The 14,315-nt window shown below is 54.8% G+C and overlaps 5 protein-coding genes across 5 annotated transcripts; 1 reads left to right on the plus strand and 4 right to left on the minus strand.

The window, feature by feature from the left end:
* Nucleotides 1-17: 17 nt before the first annotated feature.
* SNOG_10442 (hypothetical protein) lies at nt 18-2,512 on the minus strand (the record flags this gene model as incomplete). Its single annotated transcript, XM_001800660.1, has 4 exons — nt 18-834; nt 967-1,533; nt 1,608-2,343; nt 2,392-2,512. The coding sequence occupies 4 exons, from the start codon at nt 2,510-2,512 to the stop codon at nt 18-20; spliced, it is 2,241 nt and encodes a 746-aa protein (XP_001800712.1).
* A 1,235-nt stretch (nt 2,513-3,747) lies between these two features.
* SNOG_10443 (hypothetical protein) lies at nt 3,748-5,838 on the minus strand (the record flags this gene model as incomplete). Its single annotated transcript, XM_001800661.1, has 2 exons — nt 3,748-4,321; nt 4,370-5,838. 2 exons carry the CDS (start codon nt 5,836-5,838, stop codon nt 3,748-3,750), a joined length of 2,043 nt encoding a protein of 680 aa, XP_001800713.1.
* A 1,146-nt stretch (nt 5,839-6,984) lies between these two features.
* SNOG_10444 (hypothetical protein) lies at nt 6,985-9,086 on the minus strand (the record flags this gene model as incomplete). Its single annotated transcript, XM_001800662.1, has 2 exons — nt 6,985-8,157; nt 8,202-9,086. 2 exons carry the CDS (start codon nt 9,084-9,086, stop codon nt 6,985-6,987), a joined length of 2,058 nt encoding a protein of 685 aa, XP_001800714.1.
* Nucleotides 9,087-11,492: 2,406 nt separating this feature from the next.
* Nucleotides 11,493-11,977, minus strand: SNOG_10445 (hypothetical protein; the record flags this gene model as incomplete). The annotated part of the gene is made up of 3 exons (XM_001800663.1): nt 11,493-11,629; nt 11,741-11,796; nt 11,943-11,977. 3 exons carry the CDS (start codon nt 11,975-11,977, stop codon nt 11,493-11,495), a joined length of 228 nt encoding a protein of 75 aa, XP_001800715.1.
* A 1-nt stretch (nt 11,978) lies between these two features.
* SNOG_10446 (hypothetical protein) lies at nt 11,979-13,988 on the plus strand (the record flags this gene model as incomplete). Its single annotated transcript, XM_001800664.1, has 4 exons — nt 11,979-11,990; nt 12,099-13,388; nt 13,423-13,701; nt 13,752-13,988. The coding sequence occupies 4 exons, from the start codon at nt 11,979-11,981 to the stop codon at nt 13,986-13,988; spliced, it is 1,818 nt and encodes a 605-aa protein (XP_001800716.1).
* Between the last annotated feature and the right edge of the window lie 327 nt (nt 13,989-14,315).

A 14,315-nucleotide genomic window follows, 5' to 3' on the forward strand; every position in this document is an offset into this window, starting at 1 on the left:
TCATATCGTACAAATTTTCATACCTTCGTTTCCAGTCCTTCTTCCACCGCAAACCTGACCTGGACAAGCCAGTGTTCGCCAAACTTGATGCCCTTTCCACCACTTATACCAGCCTCGCGCCATGGCTTATTAACGCCAATGTCAACTACCCAGATGAGCCACTGGGGATCTCGACCCGCGCCGTTCTGTAGAGCTTTGAGAAGTCCCGTGCGAGGTGCGCCGAGGCAGACGATGTACTTGGCGCGAACTTCCAACGGCTCGCCTTCGAGGATAGCGACTTCGCCTGTGGATCCACCGACGCCAGAGGGTGTTTCGACTGCAAGGCAAGCAGCGCGAGACTTATTCGCCCAGCCCACGATGCTAAGAACGGTACGGCGGTCCTGATCGCCAAGGGCTTCGAACTCCTTGTGGCGGCCGAGGAGTGCATCGATGATGAGCTCCGGGGGTGCTTGAAGACGCTTGAGCGCTTCTTCGGTCTCCTTCCATGCGCGTACAGAGCCACCAAACTTTCGGAACAGGTCTACTTGTCGGCGTACGTCCTTGTCCCAATCGGCAGCACGCTCGAAGCCGAGGAGAGCAACCATGACTTTTGGACCGCGGGCTTGCAGATGCCTGGCTGCTGCGACTGCGCGAGCACCACCGAGATGATTGCCAGCTAGCACGACAATGACAGGGCGGGCGTTCGGGTTTTCACGAGCCAGTCGGCGTCCGCCAGGGTTGATGGCTGTTAAGGCGACTTCAGCGATGCCACGACCAGAGTTTTCAGCAATCATGTCCTCGGTAAGACCAAACTCGACTTCAGCCGTCTCTTCCACCGCAAGCATACCACCGGGACTGATAGTGTGGCACCGACGCTCGTTAGACGTTAGACGTAAGCAACCTCGCGTAGTGCTTTCGAGAGGCGAATCCGGCGGAGTTGCGATACGACCTGGTCTGGGACTGCCAGTTGCATGCGACGAAGCATACGGCCGATTGATCAACGAGCGGGTAGCACGCGACAGTAGTCCAGATCCTATCATGTCCATATCTGCCTGCACACCACTGCCCTGTCGTACTGGGGCCCTCTTGACAGAGGCGCGTGACATAGCTCGCCGAGAGTTGCGACTGCTGCCGAATTCCGAGTCATCTTCAGAGCTGGTGTTGGTCGTGCTTCTCAACTTGCGTTCCAGCACGTTCTCCGTAGGATGCAGATTCTTGCCTCCATGTGTACCTGGTCTTGCTAAGCGATTGAAGCTGACCAAGCGATCCTCGTCTGCGGTTGTGTCCTCATTCCTAATTTGATTGAACACAGTACGCTTGTCGAATTTGGAGAGGTTGCTCTGGAAGTCAAACTCGGGCAGGTCCTGGATGTCGGTCGCGTCTTCGGTAGCCCAGCCGTTGGTTGCATCGAGTGCTTTCTGACGCCGCGTCTTTGTCTTGGAGGCGTGTGCCGCTACCATACCGACTCTGCCTCCAATGACTCCCGGTGTACGTGTCAAGGGCTGCTCAGCATCCTGAAGTATGGGGGTATTGCGCCAGCCATTGCCTTTGCTACTAGAGGTTAGCCCGCATCTGTAGGTGGAATCAAGATGCAATATGCATGAAAAGAGAAAGAAAAGCACACGTACCCTTTCCGCGCACTATCAGGACCCGACTGCAGGTCTCCGTTCTTTCTCTCCTGCGCAGCAAGTTCCTTCTTACGAGACTTGCCTCCTCTGCGCGTCTTCTTGCCGCCATCGTCGAGCTTCTGCGGACTCATGTCCTCCATCGGCTTGCCATTTCTGGTCTTATTGATGCTTGCCCTACGCACGCTGGTAATCTTCTTTGTCTCACTGTCGGCCTCCTCGGCGTCTGCGATGTCCAGCGACGAGAAAGGGCCTTCCAACGTGGCTGCGCTTGGCTTCCTTGTATTTCGTCCCTTGGATTGACCAATGAAGGTGGGAGCATGCTTTGGCAGGGTGGCGGCGCGGGCTGGGGCGACGGGCTTGATCGGAGTGGCAGGAGCTTCTTGGGGAGGTGCAGCTGAGAGCTGGTTCGAGGAAGGAGCGGTGGAGGTGCGCTTGCCCATGCTCAGAATAGCAGGGTCTACGAAGGCAGCTGGCTGAGGAGGCTGGACAGGTTGTCGCACCGGCTGGCTCATATGCTGGATCGATTGCCGGGGAGCATGGTGCTGAACAGGCGGGCCCTGGTTCGGCACATGCTGCTGCGCGTGGTTTGACGGATACTGCGGGTATGCAGGTAGGTTGGATGGCTGCGGGACAGGCTGTGCAGGCTGCGGCGCAACATTGACCTTGATATCAGCGATCGCGTGTCCTTCGACATGGTACGAATTGAGGCGATGGCCCGAAGCAGGGAAGAAAACTTCTACGCATTAGTAAAAACCTTCTATGCAAGGCCAAAAAGGTTACCCACCGTTCTGCAGTGTCAGTGTAGCCGTCTGCGAGTTGACAGCAGCCACGGTGCCTTGTACGACCGTGTTTGGCGGATTCTGCAGCGTCACCGCGACAGAGATGCCGATGAGGCTGGACGCCATGCTTGCGGGACGGCAACCGGCGGTAATGTAAGGTATGTTGGTTTGACGAGCTACCCCCACTAGCTAAGAGGGTGGAGGTGAGGGTGCAGTCGCGCCTTTGCATCGGGCGTCTCGAAAGTTCACAAGCTGATCGTCTGCCAAGCCCGCTAAGGCGACGCCTCAACGGCCGCTGATCGCCCGCCCCTGTTACACATGCATCACTGGAGCTAAAAATGGTGCAGTGGCCTGGATATCTTCATCATGCAGAGAAGGCTCTGCTGTATCACGAAAGAGTTGCGTATAGCTTCAGGACATGAAATTAGAGATCCGGGTCCGATGTGACATTCGATATTATCGTCTGGAGTCCACCCAAAACCTCAGTATTGACTGCGTAACAAGCATTACTGGAGCCAAATGTGGTAGAGGAGCCTGGATATCTTCAAAGTTCAGACGGTGTTAAGATGTATCACGAAAGAGCTGTGAATTAGCTTCAGGACATGTAATCAGACACGCAGTTTATATGTAACATTCGACATTATCCTCTAGAGTCCACCCAAGCCCCAGGCATCGACTGCGCGACATGCATTCTCGCATGCACCTTGACACCAACTCGTCCCACAGGCTCACTCTGCGCCTTCCCAGTGCCCAAGGGGAGAACCGGGATTAGTGGTGATAAGGAAGAGGTGTGTTGGTGAAGGCATGATGACAATTTGTGCTCAAATGTAATGTGATATAGTGTGAAAGTGTTATTATCAAAGTGCCTTGTGATGATAGATGGATGGAGACAAAGAGCAGGAAAAGTGCCTTTTATATGTATTCCATACAGACTTTGCATTCACTTTACTCTTTTGTGCTGAAGCAAATTGTCTGGTAGCGAGCTGATTATTCACGAAATTTGTGTTGAAAAATTAAACACCCAAACTATACTTCACAACACCTCAGCATTTCCACGTGTAATCTCAGACACACAACCAGTATCACTCATCCAGACTGGCCAATTCACGAATTCACAGACTATGCGTCACTGTACCCTGAATATCTTCACCACAGTCCGAGGTTCTTATTACCTCATCAGACCACATTGAAGATATTCAACACAGCCCAACCACGCTTGCAGCAAAGATTCAATAGTGTGTTCATAGGACATGTCATACATTAAGGAGGGTATCAATATAGGAAACCACCATCGCGCCCGCCCCATACCAGCACCTCGCCCGGCATCGTAGCCCGTCTACCCTCACATTACTAGCCCGCCCTCAAACCAATTCCCACATACACAGCACCCCAAACTGGCAACTATACGCCTTCTTATCCCTCCACGCCTGGTAACTCAATCCCCGTCCACTCTTCCCGCAAAACTCCGTCACCGCATTAACGCTAATCTTCTGCCCGGGCGCTCCGAGTTCCACCCTCTCAACATCAAGCCACCACGTCCTACCATCCGTGTTAAACGGCAAGTACTTCGTATTCCTCCCATCCCTCCCAGCAACACTAAGTAGCATGACATACGGCAGACCCTGCCCGTGGCGCTGGTGGTCCCAGTGTGCGCAGAGCGTGGAGAACTGGAAGCGGATGACGGGCGGGCCAGCGGGATCGCGGATCTTGATGGTCAGTTGCTGGGGTTGGATGGTGCGTTCGCCGACGCCGTGGTCCGTGTCGCAGCCCGACATGACTTGCACGCGGCCGCCCATGTCGTCGCGCTTGAATTCTTCGTAGGTGAGGATGCGGCCGTCGTTGCGGAATTGGTGCGAGTTGTCAGAGGGGAAATGTTTGGTGCCGAAGTCGTCGTTGGACATTGTAAACTGCGAAGGCGTGAATTTCCGGACGTAGCTGGAAAATAGTTAGTTTGGGTCTTGGGGAAAGTTTGGGTACACGTACCCTTCGTTTTTGTTAGGACATCCGATGTGTCCTGCGCCCCAACATGGGTCGATCAATTTCCATTCGCCATTATCAATGCATACCGCGTTCCACGCGTGGTTCGATGAGAAAGCCGGTACTGGTTGGCCGGGTTCCAGTGGTGTATGTCCGAAGCCCTTGCCGTCTCCGGAAACCACCAAGGCTTGCAAACCTGCCTTGAGCGCTAAAGCAGCGAACAAGCCCGCATAGCCCTCACAAACAGCGAGACCGTTTGTGATGGTCTTTTCGGGAGTAGTTGGTGAAATAGTGCCATTGAAGAAAGAATGTACATCGTAGTCAACGTTATGATGAAGCCAAACAAAGATGGCTCGTGCCTTGTCTGTTGGCGAAGAGAAAGGAGAGCAAAGTTGGTGGGCTAGATAGCCGACGTCGGAGGAAGGTAGGTGCTCTCGAGGGTAGCGCGCAGCATGTTGATCGGGACCGGAAAAGTCTCGACATATCAGACACGATCCAACAGCACCAGGTTTCGGTTTCGAGGCCATAATAGCGTCGAGGTTGGGTCTTGAAGATAGAGGCACGGGCGGAGGAGCACCCGCAGAAGTATCAGGGGCTGAATTGAATGAGGGCCGGTTCTGTGGAACAGGCGGCGGTTCGGTTGCCTTGTTATTGAAGCCCATGTCCAGCGCAGACTTCCGTGGCGGTGGTGCAATCACCCTGGTCGTTCTCGCTGGGGCTGCAGAGTTCGTTGGAGGTCGTCCTGGCAGGGGCGGTCGTTCAGGTGAACGGTCTTGGACGGTCGACTGTCTGGGTGGTAGTGATGGCCTCGCAGGCAGTTCTGGCGTCCTGGAGAGATTGGGCGGTAACGTGTGGCTAGGCACGTAGTCCCTCTTGCTCTTCATGGCATTCCTTGTCGCGCTCTTCTCTTCTGTTGGTCTCTTTGGCGGCAGTGGCGGCAGCTTGGAGGGATCATACGCCGGAGCGCGAACCTGGTAGAGCGTCCCATTGCCATTGCCATTGCCATTGCTTGTCCCAGTCTTATTGGAACCCAGCGAAAGTGTTGATATGCCCGATGCGACTGTAGCTATAGACTCGGTCGACTCCCGGCGGTTCAAGCTGCGATTGTCCGAGGGTCGTCGCGGGGGCAGCGTAGGCGTCTGCCGTGGGGTCGCATTGCTGGTCGTGTTGCTGCGCGGAGGCGGGCGAGGAGGTAAAGTCGGGGATGGCCGGGGACTCTGACTCTCTACGGCTATGGGCTGGTTGCCCAGCTGCCTCGCAGTTGTGGGCGCATTGCTCAAGAGGGGCGGGTTATTGGTGCTCTTGTTGCGCTCATAGGCCGGCGGGCGCTGGTTTGGTGGAGGTGGAGGTGGAGGAGCCTTCTTCTTCCCCGCGACTGGCTCGTAGGTATACGCAGGCTTCGCACTAGGCGCCGGGGCGTGGACTTCTTCAAGATTGAGGGCGGCGATGCGCGCCTTGATGCTGCCCTCGGCCATGGCGGGCGCGACGTGTGGGGGCGATCTGCGTTTGAGGCTGCAGACGCGTTCAAGATTGTGGCGGTCAGGGCAGGAGGCAACGAGCGACGACAGCGAACGGAGAGACACAAAGTCGCATCCTGCGCTGTTTCGCACGGGGGAACAAGGCACGATGACTTGAGCGTCCTAGAGGCGCCGCCGCATCTGGCGCGAAGGATGCGCGCCTTATGAGCAAACCGTTGATCCTCAGCTAGCCAGCACAGCCATGATTCGCCCATGCGGTAGGCATCCTGCCGCAGCCACACGTTGCTCCACCTTTTGCACCACTCGTTCCTGGCCGCTCGGGATCCGAAAATAGCCTGCGCTCAGCAGCCCGCATCAGACTGGCAGCAAACATGCAGCTGCTGGACTGCTACGATACCGAACTTGCATTCTGAAGCAGAAGAGATAAAAGCCCATGTCAATCAATTGTCAGTGTTGGTATTGACCGTCATCCCCTGTCTCGGGCCTCCAATGCCGTGTAACCTAGACTAGTCTTCCTCACCGGTGCTCGTGCAGCCATCCAGAACAGGACAACCTTGGAACGACATTGAGTCTAGAAGTGCCCGAGACAGCGCCGTTGAGAACTTCGAGTCAATAATATTTGCAAAACATCACAGACTTTAGACATCAATGTTACACGCACTGTTATACAGTAGTGATTGTCATTCAATATCGTCAGCTAAATGTCGCTACAGTGCAAGAACCAGTTCGTAATGCGAAACAAATGAAAGCCACCTTCCGCGCCAGAGCACACATGCCGAGTACAGACAGCCAGACCTCTGCCATATACCTTCCCATAGTCTATTCACCAACCGTGTGCCCACCAACCATCTAGCCCCCTGCGGCGCGCCAATGATATCAGACCAGTAACTCCAAGCCAATTTCAGACATCCACTCATGTAATCGTCACGACGCTGAGAAGCAGTCGCGTGCCGCGAGTTTTTGAAGCTGATAGAAAAATGCGGAAAGGGAGACGGAACGCTGCTTGCTATCCAGAATCAAGGTGAAGATGAGCAGAGCGAAACAATCCGTGAAGTGTGATGCGAAATAATAGAAGAGAGTTGGGTGGGGTTGTAAAGTACAACAGATTGCGAAGCGCTATACGAAGCTGAGCGCATCATGTTGTTACCTCTTGCGCTTCTTGCTCTTGTCCATGGAGCTGGCGGTGAGACCAGGGTGAGCGGCATCAATAGGCATGCTGAAGTCGTGCATCGGTGGTGGTGCCATCGAGTTCGACGATGGCTTCTTGACAGAGACGCCCATATGGCGTCCATAGCGTCCCTTCCTGCCGTTACCCTCGTCTTCGCTCACGCAGCCATCAGCACCGATACCGGCGTCCTTGCATCGCTGGCAAGGTCGCTGACGGTCACAGCCCTTCTTGCTCTTGCGGCATCGCTGACAGCGAGGCTTGCTTGATAAGTCCTCCTCATCAACCCCGAGCTGGTGCTGGAAGTTGATAGAGGCACTCGACGTCTTGCGGGACTGTGTTGGCAATGAGGTTGGAGACATTGGTGGCTTGCTGGTGCCATTGACCTTTGTCTTGCTCTTCGAGTGTGCTCGATGTTTGGGCTTGCTGGACTTGCTGGAAACCGATGAGCGAGCTTTGACGACACCAGTCTGGATGCGGTGGCTGTGCTCGTCTGGCACCATCTCGTCACTCTCACCCTTGAACGATCCGTCTCTGTTGTCTTCATAATCATCACTGCTCTCTCCAGAATACTCAACAGGCGCGACGTGGTCCATGCGTCCCATGTTGTATTGAAGAGGAGGAAGCTCCCCACCATCATCGCTCCCGTCATCCGAGTCCTCGCTGGAGGATGCAGCATCAGCCTTGCCACTGAAGGCGTCATCAAGGGTAGAGGTGGAAGTTCGCCCATGTGTAGAGAAGTTGGACGCATCACCTAGGCGCATGAGCTGGCGTGCAACATCCTCGTCAGATATTACGCTGATGCTTGCAAGGTGCGTGTGCTCAGGAGTCGGCAGGACTCCATTGCTGCCAGAGTACCGATACTGGCCAAATTGTCCAGAACCACGGTTGCGCGACTTTTGACCTTGCGCGGAAACGCTCGACGCAGAGTATGGTGTGGCCAGTCCATGCATATACGAGCTGTCCATCTGCCCATAGCTTTGAGGCGAGGGTAGAGGATGCTGGTAGGAGAATGTCTGCTGGTTGCTCATGGAGTAGGGCGATCCTGCCATGTTTCCGCTGACGCGACGTTGAGGAGAGACGGACGATTGCGAGGCGGTCATCGGAACCTGAGGAGGTACGAACAAAGGCAGCTCCTGAAAAAGGCGCCACTGTTAGATCTACTGTGCACAGCGTCGTCGTCAAAGTTACTTACCGAGCTGTCAAACTTCGCTCTCTTGCGGCGGCCACCCTCGACAATGTTGTCGACGCTGATATCAGCGCTCGCTAGAGGCTCCTTCTTTGAGCGACGAGAGCTGGTGACAGAGCCATCCCCACCGTCACTATCGCTGTAGACATCACCGTTCTCCTCGGCGAAACTGCCATGCATGCTGTTACCCCGACTCTTCGCACTTGGTCGGTTGCGCCTGGCATGAGTGCTGGCAGAAGCGCTTCTCCTTCCTCGAGGCTGAGGAGAGTGAGTTCGGCGCTCGTTGCGGAGGTCAGCCCGAGCACCACCTTGGTTGTATATAACAGGTGGAAGCATTTGAAACGCCTCATCTAGGTGCGGGCGAGGACGACGTGGGGACACTGTTGGCTGGCGAGGATCGGGAGAGTAGTCTTCCACATCGGGATCTTCGGCTGAGACTCGCACGTAGACTACCATGCCATGTTCGAAGTTCTCAAACCTGGCAATGAGAATGGTGCCATGGCGATCCTCGAATATGACGCCTCTTCGCTCATAGAGGCCGTAGAAGTTCTTGACAGTAGTAATGATCGAGTCTGTCGTATCATGAGGGTAGATGTTCACCCGCATGGGCAGACGGGCCCTGTGCTGTGGAGACTGGGGAAGCAACAGCTCGAAGCTAACGTGCTTGGGCTGGACCTGCTTTGTGGGCGACAGCGAATCGTGCGCCGAGGACGTCTCCGTGCTAGGGTAGACATCCATCATGCTCGAATCGTGTCCCTGTGGAATCATTTCATACTCGGATGTTGGCTCTCTGGCTGTATGCTGCTGGCCCGCAATGAGCTCCTCGACGGACTCAGGGTAGCGCTGTGCGCTGGAAGCCCGGGGCTCCAGCATCATGTCGGAAGCTTGCATATTCAAGTATCCAGGTGTTCACCGAGTATCTTGACGCTTTTGCGCTGCGTAGTGGTGTGCGTGGTCTGAGTTCGGGGCACACCGTTCCCGCCGGTGTCGCAAGGGTTCGAGCGAATGGCGGTCGGAGAAGGATATTCGATTGTTGAGTCTAGGACTGCGTATGTCAGCAGATGAAGCTTGATGGTGATTGAGGATGTCCTCAATGCCTCTGAGTGCGGTCCGAAAGTGGCTCAGCGAAAGGGAGGCTGTCGGGACGTCGTCACCGCTGTCGGGTGGATGGCTTGCAGGGAGCCAGCAACGACAGCACCGAAGCAGGCAAAGGCTGCCATCAAAGACGTCTGGATGCGTCGATCCGGTCGCATAAGCCCAAGGAGAGATATACATACCGACTGTAGTGTTCAGGAGGCCAAACGGGCTCTAATGAGGCGCTTCGATCCGATTCCGTATACCGCCGCTGGCTGCCAACGTCAGGTTAGCGGGCCGGTGCGAACAGCAGTTATGGGACAAGACGGATGCCAGATTGCGAATGCAGGAGGGTTGGATGATGGATGAGGAGGCGGAGGACTTACAGGGAAGTTGTGCTGTGGGTTAGTACAGAGATGTGCGTGGTGGAGGAAGAGAGGAGGGCGCATCATATTAGCGAAACTACATGAACGACTACCGGCGACTTGGAACCGCTTCACGGCAGCCACGCACCCTCACAATGCGCCAAACTCTACAAATTGCTGGTCGCCTATGCATTCAAAACACTTTCTAGCTATATTTATATTGGCCATGTTGTATAGACAGCTCAGCGCATTCTCCTGCTCTGCGATGCGAAAGCGCTGCACAGCTGGCGGATATCTAGAGCACCTCGACATGGGCCAGCAATCCCCAAGTTGCACAGACTGAGACATATGATTGCAGATAAATGAGCTCCCAATAGTCGTCGCCATGTTCGTTGCATGCCAATCATGATCGAAACATGGGCAGACTCCGGGCGCCAGCTATGCGCCCAATGGTTGAGCCAGTCTAGAATGCATGGCACAGGACAGGACAACACTTGCTTAACATGAGAACATTATGTCTGCGCAAGAGGGCCTGAAGGCGACTGCCACAGCGCTCAACATGTCATAGAACCTGGCCAATGAGCTCATCCGTTGCTCTGTAGGCCGAAAGCATGCGCACGTTACTATTCCATGTGAACAGAACGAGCACCCTGATGCGCATGTCGCAGAGCATCCCAAAGCACCCAGAAACGTTCAGATTCGAGTCGCCCTGCTGTTTAGACATATCTCGAAGCCTCAGATCGCTCCTAACTCCTCAAAGTGGGAGAAGCGCCTGGGATTCGTTGGCAGTAGGCGCTCGGCGTCTAGTGGAGAGATCTCCGTGCGACAACGATTGCTAAACATGCGCTCACGAACATGCGTCTTCGAACAGCTGCTCGCTACATGGTATATGAAATTCAACGGTTGCTCACCGGGTATTGAAAGCGGCGCGATTCGGTGAAACATATGAGGTCGGCTCTGCAGTCACATTCTCTTTTCGACTGGAGGATCGCCACTCCGCAGTACTCAATTCGCATCATCAGTCGCATTGTTCTTGCGGAACCTACTAGATGCGCCACCAGTCTCTCAAGAATTCACGCTTTGTGACTGTTATTTGCGCAGCTAGCAGTTCCGACCCTGCATCTGCGCGAACGTGCTGTCCAAGACTTAAATACGTAGCGCTGCATGTGGCTCATACGTTTCCACGGATAACCGGTCTAGAGTGATGACCCCTCCGATCTTCAATCCACTCTGCCACGCATGTCGCGCAAGCGATCTAAGAGCTGCAATGCGGTCGCAAACCTATTAGCAACTCATTTTTCGCAGACATGTGTGTTGTGCATTCGCGTAGCGGAGCTGGCGGCCCCATAGAAGAGTCGGTGAAGCTGTGGGCTCGGCATCAAAGAAAGCGAACGAGCTCTCCACACATGCCGAAAAGAGTTTCTAGGTTGTTTCAACGTACAGCATGTTTGCTAAGTAACCTGAAGCAACGGCTCGCTCGGTAAGGGAGGTGTAGGCCGCAGTCTGAGAATGAGTGGCAGTGCGCCGAATGATAGGCTGTGGACAGCGGGGAGCGGAGCTGTTATGCGATGTCAACAACACCACCGTGGTCGCGACCGAATATGAGGCCATGCGCGAGGTCGGCACATGCGTTCGAGAGGTTGTTATGGCGATATTGACTGTTGACAGTGTGTTTCAGTGAGGTCGTCAGTTGGGTCTGAGACACGTGATCTCGTGGCGCGAACGTATCATTTCGAAGCGGCTGACTAGGCCCACGACGCGTCGGAGAGCAGGTGGGCAGAACTTTCTTTTGGTAGGGTGACATTGGCTGAAAAGTCTCGGTATATCTTCAGAATACTGTATCAGACGCCAGAGAAATTTATTGAGAGCTCAGATCTTTGGTGCGGTGCAGCGCATTGCGGAACAGCTTTTTGGCGTTCTTCTCGACACCGCGATTGAAGATGACGTTGATATTATAGCGTCTTGGCGGTCCTGGCCTGGCAACGCGACCAGGGTCTGGAAGTGTTTTCGGCTAGTAGCAGCGGTGCTCCGTGCAGCGATCTTCCGCATAAGCTCGCGTTTGTGATGGTGTAAACACGACTCTCGAGCTTCTATATAGCTTCTTACATCCAGCCAGGACGTCGCTGCCAGCACCACCTCTCGTGTCCGCCGACGGTATCTGCCTGTGTATCTCATTGTCGCCAACGTTAGATGGAGAGTTTTCTTATACCAGCCACTGCATTGTAGCGCTTCGACACCAGCGCCCCTATCGACCACTTCGCCAACAATTGTTTTGCAACGGTCGCTCTCCGTCAACAGCTGTACTAACCTAGCTACCGGCTTCATTTGACCAACCAGGCCCATCATGGATGCAAAGGTAAGAGCGTTGCTGCCTCTTTAACCTCACCTCGTCGCTGCAAACCTTGGTTTGGCTTTGGCTAGCCCAGCTTCAACCTGCAGCTTCACCAAAGCTTTACCTCAACAGATCGCTAACAGAATTTTCTTGCAGCCACAGCGCCCTGCGCGTACCTTGCGCATACACGACGAGAACGCGCCGCGCCAGCTTCCCGCAGGAAAGGCTCTCCACCAGCGCAATAAGTCAACACCAGTGCTATCGACGCTGATGCAGGTCGGGGGCATCAAGGCCGCTGCGGCCAAGCGCACCGTCTTTGCAGATGTCAGCAACACGACGCGGCAGCCAGCTGCGAAGGACGACATCCAAGTCCTTGGCAAGAAGGGCGCCGTCGCATTGAAAGACTCGACCTCCGCCGCAGCCAAAGAGCTTGCAAAGTCTGGCGCATTGCTGCGACCCGCCCAGCGACCATTGGCAAACATCACCACGAAGAACAACGCGAGTGCTGCTAGTGATCCCGTCGCGTCTGTGATCCCCAGCCACCTCTCTCAAGATGCCAACCAACAGCCAGCCAACATCAGGAAGATTGCCCCGAAAAAGTCAACCACTGTCTTCAAGGAATTGCTATCCGAGCCAGTTTCTGACGTTGCTATCGCTCCTGTACCTGCGCGCCAGCCCCTTGCCTCCCAGCCTGCCTCATTTCTCAACGAGGACCGTGCATCAGCACCGACCCACGAGCCTGTAGCTACCATTCCAGAAGTAGTTGCCGAGAAGGGAGAAAAGAGCTACTTCGACACAGAGCACGTCACCCGCCAGTCCGAGCCTGAAGATAAGTTTGAGTACATTGATGCCCTTGAGGAACAGGCGCGCGTTACTGAACAAGTACGCGACGAAGAGATTGCCAAGTCCCTTGACCGTGAGGAGTACTGGGAAGAGGATGATGAAGAAGAGTACTATGACTTTGAGGGACAGACCACCGTTCGATCTTTCCGCTCACGAGGTGACAACACCACCGGAGGCGTTACCCAGGTCCTTGCCCCCCGGATTACCGCCAAGACCCAGCGTGAACTCGACGCTGCCCGTCAATTCGTTGAAGAGAACCGCTCTCCCGAGGATGTTGAAGATGAGCAGTGGGACACTTCCATGGTTGCGGAGTATGGCGACGAGATCTTCGCATACATGCACGAACTTGAAGAGCGGATGAAGCCCAACGCGCTCTACATGGACCACCAAGCAGAAATTCAGTGGTCGATGCGATCTGTTCTCATGGACTGGCTTGTTCAAGTCCACAACCGCTTCACCCTTCTGCCGGAGACCCTCTTCCTCGCTGTCAACTACGTCGACCGTTTCCTCTCGTGCAAGGTCGTTTCCTTAGGCAAGCTCCAGCTTGTCGGCGCCACCGCGCTGTTTGTCGCCGCCCAAGTACGAGGAAATCAACTGCCCTTCCGTCCAAGAGATCGTCTACATGGTTGATGGTGCATACACTGCCGATGAGGTGCTCAAAGCTGAGCGCTTCATGCTCAGTATGCTTCAGTTCGAGCTAGGCTGGCCAGGCCCAATGAGCTTTCTCCGTCGCATCAGCAAGGCTGACGACTACGATCTTGAGACCCGCACCTTGGCCAAGTACTTCCTTGAGATCACGGTCATGGATGAGCGCTTCGTGGGCTGTGCTCCTAGCTTCCTTTCCGCAGGCGCTCACTGCTTGGCCCGCATGATGCTGAAGAAGGGTGACTGGGTATGTTGATGTTCATGCCATCTCACGTGTTCTATGCTAACATACAATAGTCCCAACCTCATGTCCACTACTCTGGCTACACCCTGAGTCAGCTTCGCCAGCTTCTCTGCACGATCCTCGAGTGCTGCGACAACCCTCAGAAGCATCATGCTGCAGTTTACGAGAAGTACACCGACAAGCGCTATAAGCGCGCATCGATCTTCGTGGAATCAGAGGTCTCGAAGGGCTTCTCGTTGCCTTTCATGTCTAGGGACAGTCTTGCTAGTCAGACGTGGAGGCGAAAGTGAATAAGCCACTTGTCTCTGCATGATCCTGGCCTGACTGTTTCTGACAAGAGAATAGGGACCGTCTGACACCGCACGTCGCCCAACCTGCTCATCAGCGCCGGCCTGTCAATAGTCCTACAATCCAGAACCTCCACTCAATTTCAAATCAGAACCACCACCAACATGGACACCACCGAAATCTTCTCCATTCTTGCTTATTGTTCTCCGACAGCACACGGCGTTTCAGCGGCTTCTTGGAACAGGTTCAGCATCAGCAAGCTGCAGCTCCACCGTCGTTCACACAGGCGCATGGTGTTTATGGTTTCCATGTCTAATTCTCAACACTTT

The sequence above is a fragment of the Parastagonospora nodorum genome, assembly GCF_000146915.1.
Source record: "Parastagonospora nodorum SN15 chromosome Unknown scaffold_17, whole genome shotgun sequence".
NCBI classification, from domain to species: Eukaryota; Fungi; Ascomycota; class Dothideomycetes; order Pleosporales; family Phaeosphaeriaceae; genus Parastagonospora; species Parastagonospora nodorum.